Below are 14,419 nucleotides of genomic sequence, written 5' to 3' on the forward strand. Positions count from 1 at the left end.
ACAATATCATACTTTATAGAGAATGAGAATCATTTAAAGTGTTATTACAGCTTATTATTGGAGACAAAAAGATGAATCGCTGAGGGTGTTGATATTGTTGTGTTGAAGATGAAAATTGCTCTGATACAGCTTTCTATTGAGAGTGGGATTTACTCAGACTCACCACACAGCATATGGGTTGCTACATGGTGAAGGTAGACATTGAACTCCATGTTACTCTTTCACAAATGTCAAGTGAACCTCTTCTTATCTTCACCCAGGATGCCACAGCAGGTTGAATAGCACTTAATGGAAGACAGCACCTTTACAAATGCAATCAATTCCTTTACCCAACCTGTCTATAAACAGTGGAGCTACTTTAAGGTGCTTTCCATAGCATAAACAGTTGGTTACCAATTGGCAGTCAATTTTACATCATACAGAGCCAGAGAACCACATTCTCAGCTGCAAGCACTGCAAACACCTCCTCATGATCCAGCTGCAGATCGGTTGATAGGTTTATTGATATACTACAACATCAGCATCTTTGGTAGGATTGCTGAGTTTGGCCAAAGTGTCACATATTTGAACTCTGGTCCCCAGTGCAGACACTGTTCTCCAACCTCATGCATGCAATTTGCTAACTTGTCTATCTGTAGTGATGGCTGGTAAAACGCTGTCATAAGAGAAACCCACTTTAGGTCTGTTTGATTTTTTGGCAAGTTGCACAAGATGCATGGTACCAAATCCAAATCGCATTGCAGGATTACTGGTATGTGTGATGGTCTGAGGCAATCCACATTAAGAAAAGTTATGACTAGTTTATGCACGGCAAGCAAAAAGAGTCAATCTGTCCCCTGTGTGCAGACATTGCTGCCACTTACACTTTTAGGGAAGACCCGGAAAAAGATAGCTGAGTTTGCAAAAACATTGTTTACAGTGCAAGATAATGGACCTATTGTTTCAAACCATTGTGAAAAAACTGACTTGTGAACATCCTAGTACTCTGGGGTTACTTCCAGGTGCCATACCCATTATCCTTAACCATCTCAGGTGTATGGCCTACTTTAGGCATAAAGGGGCCTGTCAACAACTGTGGTCTGCTTAACTAAAGAGATGTGGTAGCTTAGTGGTTAAGGTGTTGGACTACTGATCGGGAGGTTGTGATGTTGAGTCACTCTGGATAAGGGTGCCTGGCAAATGCCAGAAATGTAAATGTAAGTGTCATCCCTAACAGTGACAGCTATGGGAAGGTATACAGGTGTCAGTTTGGTCAAATATGTACCAGCAGTGCCCTGCTCCAAAGTAACTATGTCTGAACTACCTTTACTAGTACGTTGTTGGCTTTCAAACAGATCAACTTTGGTGTTACCATTGAACCAAACCACATTCTTGTGGATTCACCAGTCTCTAGGTTTAGTCTTGCTGCAAGACACTGCATCCTCTGACTGACTGTATCGGCCCACTCTCAGAGACAGGTGTGCATCCACTGACTTCTAGACCTTGTTCACCTACCTCAGTATCACTTGTGATTTTATTCCCCCCTAGTGGTTGATATAAATACCACTATGGTGTTGTCTGCTGCAAGAGAGTCTTTTAAGGGTTACCGAAAAAGTTGTCGTGCTCTCCACACAGCTTTCATTCCAGGGATGTTGACATGCTGTCACTTGTGCTGTCACATCAGGACTCGGCAGGAAAAAAAAACACCTTGACCTAAAATACATCAAAGTTTGGGATAAGTTGACGATTTACACAAGCTATAACTTTAAGGTTTTTTTTAAAAATAAGATCCCATTCTGCTGGGTGCCTCCATAAAAATGTGTCTTGTTCAGCAACATAGTCATTTGTGGAAAGACTGATGTCAAATATCAGAAAACCATCAACTACTCTGGACCTCAGTGCACACACTGATCTTGCATATTTTAAAAGTTAAGATTAGCTAAAATGATTGGAGAACTTTACACTTTACCTCTTTCTCAAATTGTGAATGAGAAAGAGGACAAGCAGAGGATTTTTATGGGCAGCTCAGGGTCAAAACGTGACGATTTTACTATTAGTACTCAGCTTGTGACCAAAAGTCTCCTGCTAAATCATACCATTTTAGTTAATTTTAAATGTATTTTAATGTATTATAAAGCCATATGAAAAGACATTTCAAATGTATCCATGTAAAAAATGATTGTTACTAGAACTCACTGCTTCAATGGAATAAACCTCAGGAAACTGATTTTCTTAACTAATGTCTAACTTCTTCATTTTACTTTTAAAAGAAGGATTTGCTGAATTTCTTGTGGTTCTAGGGCCAAGGGTAAGATAAATGACAGCAGGTTTAAGGGCCCCTGCTATGTTTCTCATAAAGAAACTGGTATGGTGGAAATGGCAATTTTGACTATGAGGGCTTTTTTTCTGCAGAAAGTGCTGGTTATTCTTTCTTGGCGCCGTTAGCATTCGACCTCAATTAGTGATTTCCGACCCACTGTCTTTATTAAAAAAAAATCAAAAACAATAGAGAGAGCTAAAATACTTACTATTTATCATTTATGCTGTATAAGTTATTTCATCTTAAGAAAAATGCATCCAGACAAACCGACCAGATCTAATTATTTATTTTTGTGATAGATTATTTACACACAATATTTTTTTTTTTCAATGTCAAATATACACATCATCAAGCAATACTTTATTCACAGACCTGCGATTTCAGTTCTTCTTTAGCCTCCTTGTTTCACAGACTAATCGGTTGTCCAGAAATGAAGAGAATATCTTTTGGTGCTTTACTGTGCAAATAAAAAAAGGAATCAAAGGAAAGGAGTAAGATGAGATGGGACTATACCATTTTTTTTATGTGTCAGCAACTCAGTAACACCCATATAATTTGCATCTGGTCAAAATTAAGCCAGAGTATAGAAAAATAATATTTAAAGTTATATTTAATTGGTTCTTCCACTAGACACATGTTAAAGGTGATCTCTTTCGTTACATACATTACTTTTCACTCATCCACTGGTTATCTATAGGGTGGATAAGGGCACAGAGTCTGTACTAATGCATATACATTTTTAAAGATTTAGAGTAGCAGCTTTAATCACCCATATCTTCTCATAATGCACAATTCATTTAAACAACTGGCTGGAATCCTTCTTCTACAGTTCTTCTATTTAGATAACAGGAGAATCGAAAACAAGATATATATCATGAAGTATTAGAATTGTTTAAATATCGGGAATAACAGGAATGCCCTGGCTTTCATTAATAGACTAGAATCTAAAATTTTGGGCATATACCTATATTTCTGGGTGCATATGCTGTGCTGAATGTGTGCCAGATGTCCAAATGACAGCTGAAAACCTTCCTGATGAAGAGTATCTATGGCTGCTTTGTGTCTTTCTTTACACTGTAGGTTTGGCAGAGTAAAATACACCCTGGTGTGATGATAAGCTGCTGTAATTGTGGGTGCACAATATAATATCACTGGGTCATGTTCCAGTTACTGAATCTGTTACAATCAGTGCAATGTTCCTTAATATCATCCTCATGACATTTCTGAGAGCTCAGGGTCATATAAAGGAACAATACAAAATTCACTTTGTATCTTTCATTCGTTCCAAATTTCTAACAGTCAAACAGACAAAATTCAACAAAAAAAACAGATGTAACAAGAAATAAATATTCGTTGAATTTAGCTTAACTGAGTTGGGTTTGTTCACAATATATACAAAGAAAACCTGGAACAAAAACCTCTCCTCAGCACCCTGGTAAAAACTCACTGTCCACCATGTTGACCATTTCTTATGGGATCCGTATAACCTTAAGAAAGCAGAAGAGACACACGACACATAACAACATCCCATATGCTGGTCATCCTCTACTTGGTTTCATTCACTTTGGTACTCTTCATCCAAAGTAAGGTTGTTCGCTCTGAAAATTGTAGTCTGGACAGACCTTCTGCACAAGCTTGTAGTCGATGCTGAAAAAGGAGATGAAGATGCAGATGACTTTGAAGGGCTTGGCACAGAGCCAGGCGGCGTTGGATTGGGTGTGCTCGGTGAAGCAGGTCTGAGATGGGTCGTACAGACACGGTTTGGGCTTCTTAGAACGGTTGGTCTTCTCATACTCTACACGACAGTTGAAGGTCTTGATGTCTTTGGGATCGATGGTGGACTGATGAGGCTGGTGAAACTGGATCTCTGGCTGATGGAGGGTACTCTGCTGCTGCTGAACCACCTCGAACTCCACTACCTTCGATGGCGGGACGATGCTGACAGACACGTTGCCGAGGCTGGACGAGTTGTGGCGGAAGTAGACGGTGAATGTGCCGTTGACGTGGTCCACAATCTTGCCTGTCACTAGCAGGTTGAACTTCACAGTCTTGACGTTGAAGTAGAAGTCGCCCCAGCCAAAGATCTTCTTGGTCTTCATGGCAGTTTTGTGGGGAGGTTTACGCTTGGCGTGGTAGCCTGTCTGGTCCAGGAGCTGCGACTGGTTCCTGGCCCAATCATATGGGTTTGGTAAACCAAATATAGGAGGCTTGGTTTTCATAGGTGTGTGGTCCATAGAGGAGAATATCCTGGAGGTCTGAAATGGGGGTTTAACTCCTCCACCTGCCCCTATGCCCCCTCCTCCAGTTCCACCATAGGGAAGGGGCTTCAGGACAGACCCTGCTGGGCCTAGTTCCAGGTAATCCAAAGATTTCCCAACCTGCTTTTCCAGGCCATGAACCTAAGAGAAGGTACACAGAAAAAAAACCCCCAAAAGGTCAAACATGCACTTAATACAGCAATGTTTTTGTACTAAAACTGGAAACCAGTGGATCTCTCATACAAGAACATAGAAATCAAAACAGTTTACATGGAAATGGGGTTTCCGTAAAATTCAAAGACTGAAAATCTCGATTATTTAATTTATTTTCAAATTGTTATGCATTTCAATAACAATACAGTGTTTAATCCTGAACACTAAAGATTATTCAAGATACAAGCTAAACTGTTCAAGTGTTAAACACTTGGAGAGTGATTTGCAAACACAATAATATTCCAAAATGCCAAATAAATATTACAATTAAATACTGTTTGGTTTGTGGGCTAGAACCTAGTGTAGAATTAAAAGCAATGTGAATCCAAGCCAAACTTTTGCTTTGGTCCATTTTTTTCATTATCAGTGTCACTCACTGAAAAGACAAACTTTTTTGTTTCTCCTTAATCTTCCATGTAATCTTCCATGCTGGAAACATTATACTGTATATTATCATGTCAGGCTTACATACCCCACCAAAACTACCTCCTGTGTCCAAGTAAAAAGCTTTTAAAACCAATTTCAATACTGATGCCATATCCATGCATAGCATCTTTACTTCTTCTTTTTCTGTACTATTAAAGATTGACAGGCTGTGTTCCAGTAATAAGTCTTGCCTTAAAGCAGCTTTTTCTAGGATAAAAATAAAGCACTAGTGCCCTTACACCGGCCCTGTGCACTGTTGCAATTTACAGCTGACTGTTTCTTTGTCAAGGATCTAGGTCTTAAAGGTCATCGTCACATAATAGGACAATTTCTTCCTCATTTCTGTGTCCTGGATCTTCTTTACCTTCTACTATGTCACCCAAAGCTGTTTCTCCGATCAGTGTTACTGACACATCTCTGACATTCCCTCCTCAATATAGCATTCACTTACATCTTTATTTAATATTCAGCATTTCCGTTCTGAGATGTGATTCATTTACAAAAATGCATAATGATACTGTACTTCATCACATTCTTTTATCAGCTTTTCCTTTCTCTGGCATTAACTTAAACATAAATAATTGTTGAGAGTGCACAAGTGTTTTTTAAAAAAAAATAAAAATAAACAAAAAAAAAGTTCTCCTCATGGAGACAAGCCAAAAGTCCCAAAAGTCTCCACTATGTAAATCATGTCCCCTCAACCTACATTCAGTGTGTTTACAGTCGCATCATTGACACTTCAGACTTGTCTCTTCTCCAGACTACACTCAGTGTGCTGTCACTGAAAGGTGACAGTTCAGAGGAAAAGCCTTTATTTAAGGATCCTCTGACAGGAGGTCGACCTCGTCTTATTCCAATTCGACTCGGCCACTTTGAGGCAGACGCCTCCATACACGCACTCATCAGTCAACAAAGCTGACACCAAATTCATGTCGCCATTTGTTGCAACATTTGTCAATGCTGTTGCTAATGCCTGCCGCCATTCAATTAATTGAACTCACGCCATCCTTCCCCTACCTGTCTTTCACACTGGCCACATCGGGGGAATTGATGAGAGTGGAGTTATATTGATCACTGGGCCCACAGATTAAAAAAAAAAGAGATGGTGATGAATGACTATTGACTGGATAATGACTTCTAGCGGCCAGTTGCCACTGGACACTGATGGAAGAGAACTTGATACTTCAAACCACTCGGCTGTGACGGTGCTCACCTGTTAGACAAATGATCACAATCCTGTAATCATATAAATATGAAAAAGATATATTATTCCTTCATTCGTCTTCAATAACCACTTTATCCTGCTTAGTGTTAGATCTGGAGCCTATCCCTGGAACACTGAGTGATGGGTGGGAATATGCACCCTGGACAATACGCACACACACATATACATCCAGACACACCCAGGCACAGACACACACACATACACACACATCCAGACACACCCAGGCACAGACACACACACATACAGACACTACACCCAGACACAGATACACATATACAGACATACGCACGCACACATACAGACACACAAGCAGGAGCAATTTAGACTGCTCAGTTCACCTACTTGTAGACAAGGATTTGGGATATAGGAGGAAACTGGAGGATGTGGAAAAGACTCATGTGGTAACCTGAGCTCAGGATCAACCTTACTACTGCTATGAACATAACAGCATCATTCTTATTGCATTTGGATGTAAGAAAGCATTTACACACCATTGCCAGAGGTGCTGCACTGTAAAATCCAGTGTGTCATGTGAAAAGCACAGCCACCTTGGCCTCGTCTTGGCCTGACATGCTGCCAAGTCAGCACCGTAGAACACAGACATCTTCTGACGTGCCATCTGTTATGCCAAACCCTGCCCAGCTTGGCTCCCTATTACCATGACAACAAGCTCCTTTCACGTACTCCGACCCCTCACCCTTGACCCCATACTGACAAGATGACGAGTTACAGTAAGTGGCCCTTTGTGCATCAGGAAGGTTTCTCTGCCCTCCAGTAACTCATCCATCGGTATATGAACATCAGTCTCTCACTGGCATCTAACATTCTACTCGCTACGGATCAATTATGATTGCACAGTGGCGCACATTGATTTGACTGCTGTCACTGGAAAAAAAGCAAGTCACGATGTACAAGATTAAATATGAGGATTTAAACAGCCTTTTCCTGCTGGACGTTTATCAGTGCAGAGAAAAGAGGTGGCAGACTGCAGCTCGCACTTGAATAAAAATCAGATCATTTTAATTTTCACTACAGACTATGCTGTAGTGTCTGATGACAAATTTTGGCGAGAGGTTTTCTAGAAGATCTTACGTTTTAACAAAACTTGTACTTAACCTAACTTGTGTTTAGTAGCCTTTTTCCACTTTTTATCCAGCAGTCCATGTGGTGTACATGATCCATATAGGTATAAAGGACATGCAGGAAGGTCAGTCTGCATTCATAAATAAAGCTTGATAACAATGAATCAGATAATTGTTCTTCTCTCTCTCTCTCTCTCTCTCTCTCTCTCTCTCTCTATACCTATAGGAGAACAGACCTAGCAATAATGAGGATAACAATGCTCCAGTCCTTCATATCATGCCTACTCAGCATGGTTCACCCTCCCTGGGACGCACATGCAACTGCACATCTGCTTTTGCTCCTGACCAACACAGATGCTGTCATATTATAATGAACTACCAGAGGTCACTTCCTTCAACCTAGTTTAAAGCATCCTCTGTGCAAAACTAAGTTTTTCCACTAATCCCTGGGCATCACTATAACATTTACACAAGCCTAGCTGATCCTAGCTCAAGACCACACCTGCATGCCGTCTGGTGTGGTCTTGTAATTGAGGTGGCTCAAGCAATTAAGGCTCTGGCTTGTTGATCAGAAGGTTGACGGGTCAAGCTCCAGTCCACTTTTGGGATTATAACTCTCTCTGCTCCAGGGGTGTGGTATCATGACTGAACCTGTGACCTAACTTCCTAGCAAGCTGCAATATGCAGAATTTCACAGAATGTATATGTAACAAATAAAGGCTTCTTTCTTTCTTACACACTCAGATGAAGCTTTTAGAAATCTGGGATAATACAAATTTCTTGCTAACAATAGTTGGCTGCCGTTTGTCTTTCAGGCATGAAGTCAATATTGTGTTTTCACATAAGACTGTCGCTTCCTCCTGCACAACACAATGCTGAAATATCTTGCCTCGGTCGGTTTTGTGCTCGGGTCTCCATCACTGAACATGTGCTGACTTTGGCAGGAAGGATTTATGTTAAATCTATAAAGAGTTGGGAAATTACACTGATGCTTACACTGATAAGTTACTCCTGGTTACACAATTTCACTTGTCTCTATACAGAAAGGAAGTTATATCATCTCAGGGAGTTTTTCTTTGCCACTGTTGCCTCTGAGTTACTAATATAAAATAAAAATAAATAAATAAAAATGAAAAAATAAAATGAAAATAAAAAAAAAATAAAATGCAATCAAAATTTCTAATATAAATTTTTTTATATAAAGGTAAATGTTCTAATTTAAAATTTTAAACTACATTTTTATTTTGGATTTTTATATTTTTATAAAGCTGCATTGTTAAAAGTGCTTTACAAATGAAACTGAATTGAATTAAAACAATTTATGATTTAATTATTAAATTCCAGGAGGTGACTGGACTTTGAGTGTACTGGCATGGCTAAGATTTGATTTGACACACACCACATGCTATTAGATGGTCACAACACCTTTCTAAAATCAGGGACAGAAATCTCATTGGTCATTATTTAATGTAGCACAGGTATAAGGGAAGGATGATTGTCTTCTATCGTTAATCAGCAGTGTTGCAGGATATCAGGCCACATGCTAACAAAGCATTTACACTCCACATTGGAGTGATGACTCAGTGCTACCGCAAAAAGTAAAAGCACTGCTAAAAAAAATGACTCGCAAGTTTTTGCAAATATGTACTTTTCTGAGCAATGACCTCAACAATGACCTCAAGCATTAAAGTCATTATGAACCACAAGTATAAACACAGACAAATGTACAGAGGTCGACCGAAGCCTAGCGTAATTACAAAAGTAAACAGTAAAGTTGTTTTTTTTTTGGTTGTTGATTGTTTTATGTTCTAAGAGTGCATCTTTCCCAATTGTTCAGCTCGGTATCTTCTACATAGAAAGGAAATTGCAGCAATAAATCCTCGAACTCGGCTGAACCGAGCTCAGATTTGTTGTTAGTCACTTTTCAACAACACGCATCTACAACTCGGGAAGGAAGCAATATTAAAACTCAAACCTTCTGTCTTTTATAACAGCGATATAAAAAAAGCAGTCTGATTTACAATAGTCTCTCCTTCCAATACACCCCTCCACCTCTGTCTCACACTCTACAAGGAAATAATGGCCTACTGAGCCGAGCGCAAGATGGAATGATCTTCAACGCTGAGCTATGTATACATATGTAGGTCTCGAAGAATTTAATATAAAGACAATTTGATTACACTACGTCTGAGAAGGTTCATAGGAGGAAAATGGCATTATTGAGGACGAGAGTGGAGGGAAGAGGGAAGAGAGAGCATTCTTGCTTCTGAATACGAGGGCCATTAATAATCGCTAACTTCATCTGAGGATCTTAAGACAGTTCTCTGTGGAAGTGAAAGTTGGAGGATAAAGGCAGCGGAGGAGGAAGTTCGTTCTGCAGATCAGACACGCAACTCACTAAAGTACATGGAGGATTCATGGATTTGAGTGAAGTACAACAGCTCTGTATCGATGAAAAGCCCGAGATCGATGGCTACCATGTTAGGTTGATACAGTAATTTCACTGCACTCGGTCTCTGGGTGAAGACAAAAAGACAGCGCTTACTTTTAATAATGAAAAAAAAAAAGCTAAGATAAGACAAGAAACACAGACTGAAATAGAAGAAAAAGACGGCAGCTGCTTAATTGGTGCTGTTTTGCCGTCTTAATCTTTCCCAGTATAAAAAAGGAACATTAAAAAGGGCATTTGGAGAATGAGAGGATGCGCTGAATAAGAAAAATGTGCACTGCCATTTCTCACCTACACACACCGTCTCATTTCTCTCTCTCATTCCATTTGTGAGTGTCCAGTGTTGTGCCTACGCGGACAAGTTGCTTCTCCCAGAGGAATGATGGGAGTATGAGTGCCTCCTTCTCCCTCGCTCTCTGGCTCACTGACCGCCTGTTCTTTCCTCTAATAATTGGAGTTTTATTTCCCACAATCAATTCATTTCAGCTCAGCCTCGAACACATTGATCCTCCGTCACTGACACTACACGTACAGCCGATACACAAACACACACACACACACACCACCCACCACTAGGACTGGACAACACAATATGTATACAGTTGCAGAGCGACTGAAAGGAAAATAAACACAAAAAAAGTATTTTGCGATCTAAATAGACTGAAATAATGTTATCTTCTACTATACAACTATTCCATTTTCCTGCTGTCCTTTTCCTAGAGCCAAAATATGCAACGCTATTAAATCTGGGACTAAAACTGGGACAATTATTTGAGTACACAACACAGAGTACACAATTTTGAGAACACAATGAATGTCATAAAGAATTTTTTTTCTCTTTTATCTCACAACTTCACGAAATACATTTTCCATTGATTACATTAAGAACCAAACAACAATATTTTTTTCCCTGAAATGGAGCTGTACTCTTTATTCCAAATTTTTTTTTTTAGGGGAGGATTGGTTCTGCTTTGCTTTCTTTACTACACATGGCTTTCATGGGTGTTGTGTGTTCATTAGGTGTGACAGTTACACAACATGTGTGAATGCTACAGTCCCATTGTAAATGTGGAGAGAGTGTTGAAGCAGCATAATGGAACGCCTAGATATAAATTTTTCGCCTCTGTACTGCAGGATGAGAGAAATATACTCTCTATTGTGGTAAGGAGAGGTTTAATGGCCTGATATTCCATCTACATTGGCAGTGCTGCCACGGTTTCCAGCATTTTCTCATGATAAATATTATCACAACTTCCACAACACCGCCATCTGCACTGTTTCTGTTGCAAAATGAGAAGGAAGTGGTCAAAGAAGATATACGGATGAATTGAATCTGGCCTGTTATTATGGACAGAACTTCAAATTTTCCATATGAATGAAAAATGTGCTTCCATTTGTCAGATAGAACATCAGTATAATAGTGTCTTTGGGAAGTGAGGCTCAACACTACAATCGAGGTCAAAGCTATACTGCTAACTAGCTTGAGGTATGAAATATCTGTACCAGTGAAATATAATATATATATATATATATATATATATATATATATATATATATATATATATATATATATATATATATATAATATAATATAATCGGTCATATTACACTTCTATAAGCAGGGGCAGATGTACAGAGGTTGGACAATAAACCTGAAACACTGGACAATATAGTGTTGAAGGTTTTATGTCTATAATATGCGTGGCCTGGTGGAAAATCTTTACTGATTTCACATCCCATAAGTACAAGCGGTGTGTAAAGTGCAACAACACAGCTGTACATAAAATAACAATCCTCACATCATAATGGGAACAAAATAGGACACATAGTTGGTGCGCATGTCTCTTTTGCATCTGTGACCAGGACAGCAAGCCTTTGTGGTGTGACAAGAGCCACAGTAACCAGGGTAAAGTCTGCATAACACCACGAAGAACGAACCACATCCTTCAGGAGTAAGTGTCGACGCAAGGGATGTCCTGGTACTAACCCGGATTGTATAAAAAAATAAACACAAAAAAACATCTTGACTCTCCTGCTTCCATAAAAACTGTTTAGGAGCCCCACAGCGTCAATATTCAAGGTCAGGCTGCTCCAGCCAAACATTTGATGTTGACCCTCGATGTCAATGCCAAATGTCGGTTTTAACAGAAATCTTGGGCTGTGGATAATGTGAAACATGTATTGTTCTCTGATGAGTCGATGCTTTAGTTAGAGTTACAGTGTGGAGAAGCCCTAAAGAAGCTCACCACCCGTACTGCTGCATGCCCAGAGTGAAGGGGTGGAGCAGTGATGGTCATGGCATTCTCCTGGTCCAGTATTTGAGTCACTACAAAAGACTACTGATGCGTTCTAGAGGACCATGTGCACCCATTGGTTCAAGCATTGTACCCTGAATCAAGATGGTGTTGATGCACCAGTATCCACAGCACAACTGCTGGCAGAGTGGTTTGTATATATGTATATGACAACAGGGTGAGTTAACTCCCCCCTATAAAAATCATTTATTTAATAAATGTCACCGATAACATTCCTGAAATGGATAATTGCAATTCAGTTTCCATTATTTATGTGTGAATTCGCACAACCTTCCACCAGACAATAAAACATTTAAGGAAAAGTTAAATGAATAATGATACCTACAGGGGAGCTGCATTTGTCAGTTAATTAGGGTTAACCTGATCTGTTTAAATTAACCTTGAATTAATCCCATGATTGGGAACAAATGAATTATGAATGAATCCGATTTAGTCATAAACCTGCTGCGATTGAATCAAAACCTCATCCCGAGTTGTTCTGAGCTGCTATTTTCTGGCAATATAATCAGAACAGAAATAATATAGTATACGATTATAATGCATTGTATTATGTGTCCTTTTAATCTACAGTAATATGGTTACACACATACTCACTGCAAAAAAAATCTATCTTAAACATATATTTAACTAATGTTTCTCTTTAGTAAATATATAACATTATTAAGCACATTTTAATAATTTTCTTTACTCATTTTAATCTTTTAAATGCTCTTATTATCCTGGCAGAGAATAGCATTTGGCTTCTTTCATCTGTTAAAAAAAAAGCAAAATTATCTGCCAATAATATCAGCTTGAGAGGAAATATTTCTAGCAGCATGTTGAATGGATGTATTTGTTATATAATGATCTCACAATAAAAATATCAGATATCTCCATTAGATAAGCTCTTGTTTTATTTTTAAGTGTGGTTATTACAAGGGAGGAAGTAGATAGAACTAAGAAGGAAGTCTCCATCACTGAACATTTGAGAACTTTAACAGAAAAGAGTTTACGTTGAGTTAATTGATTTTTTTTTTTTTAAATTACGCTACACAATTGCACTTGACTATAACATATGATAATTTAAGAAAGTAAATGATTAATAATCACACTATCCGGTGTCACCCAGCTGAGGACGGGTTTTCTTTTGAATGTGGTTCCTCTCAACGTTTCTTCCTCACATCATCTCAGGGAGTTTTGTCTCGCCACCATCGTCTCTGGCTTGCTCATTAGGGCTAAATTTGAAATGAAAGAATTCTGTAATTTATATCCTGAACTGGTATATTCCTGTAAAACTGTTTTGAGACAATGTTCATTGTTAAAAGCGCTCTATAAATACAATTAAATTGAACTGAACAGATTAGAGTGAAATGCGTTTTAAGTTTATAGCTGCGGGCAGAAATGTAACACACACACACACACAGCAAAAGGAAGATACATGCAATATATCAAATACGGAAAAGTCCAAACAAACATCATCCTCTACCAGCCACCATAACTCAAAATAAAATGTTTTTTGATCAGCCATTAATTTCTAATACAACACAATGGGGATGTTTTCTCAGATTAAATCTTTTCTTTGGATTTCTCTTATTTTCCATGAGTTTACATGAAAAAAACACTATTTGTGGGCAAAATGCATTATTTATTTACAGCCCTACTTAATAACTACTTTTGGTGTGTAATGTAAAAAGTGAAATGAAGAGCTACTGAGAGAGAGAGAGAGAGAGAGAGAGAGAGGAAAAGAAATTAATAAAGAAAATAAACGTTCTATTAATTTGGGATTGAGAGCAAAATGCAGCGAGTGACTCAGGATACATGAATCATAAAGGGTTATGTCAACAGCTGGGAAAGGGGAACAAAAGCAAAAGAATATCGCTTGAATGTAGTCGTCAGTTTCGTTTTGAGCCTTTCTACAACATCTGTAATGCAAACGAGGCTGAGAATAAGAGTTCTTCCTTCTTTCTTTTTTGACAATTATTATGAAAAGAAACTTTTCCTATGAAACTGGATGTCTGGAACTGACATTTAATTATGAGAAGCAAATACAGCCCAGGGGTAAAGAGATAAACTACTGGAGAGAGCGAGAGAGAGAGAGAGAGAGAGAGAGAGAGATGATTTCGCTGTCCAATGGTGTCAATGGATTATCATAAAAAATGGAAGCGACGGATGG

General features: G+C 38.8%; 1 protein-coding gene across 1 annotated transcript in view; it reads right to left on the minus strand.

Moving 5' to 3' along the window:
• Positions 1-2,569: 2,569 nt before the first annotated feature.
• Positions 2,570-14,419, minus strand: part of LOC131361224 (neurexophilin-2) — a 66,765-nt gene continuing 54,915 nt past the window's right edge. The window contains exon 2 of the mRNA XM_058402204.1: positions 2,570-4,698. Coding sequence (XP_058258187.1) covers positions 3,874-4,698 — 825 coding nt within the window. The 3' untranslated portion in view covers positions 2,570-3,873. The remainder of the gene's footprint in view (positions 4,699-14,419) is intronic.

The sequence above is a fragment of the Hemibagrus wyckioides genome, linkage group LG11 (genome assembly GCF_019097595.1).
Source record: "Hemibagrus wyckioides isolate EC202008001 linkage group LG11, SWU_Hwy_1.0, whole genome shotgun sequence".
NCBI classification, from domain to species: domain Eukaryota; kingdom Metazoa; phylum Chordata; class Actinopteri; order Siluriformes; family Bagridae; genus Hemibagrus; species Hemibagrus wyckioides.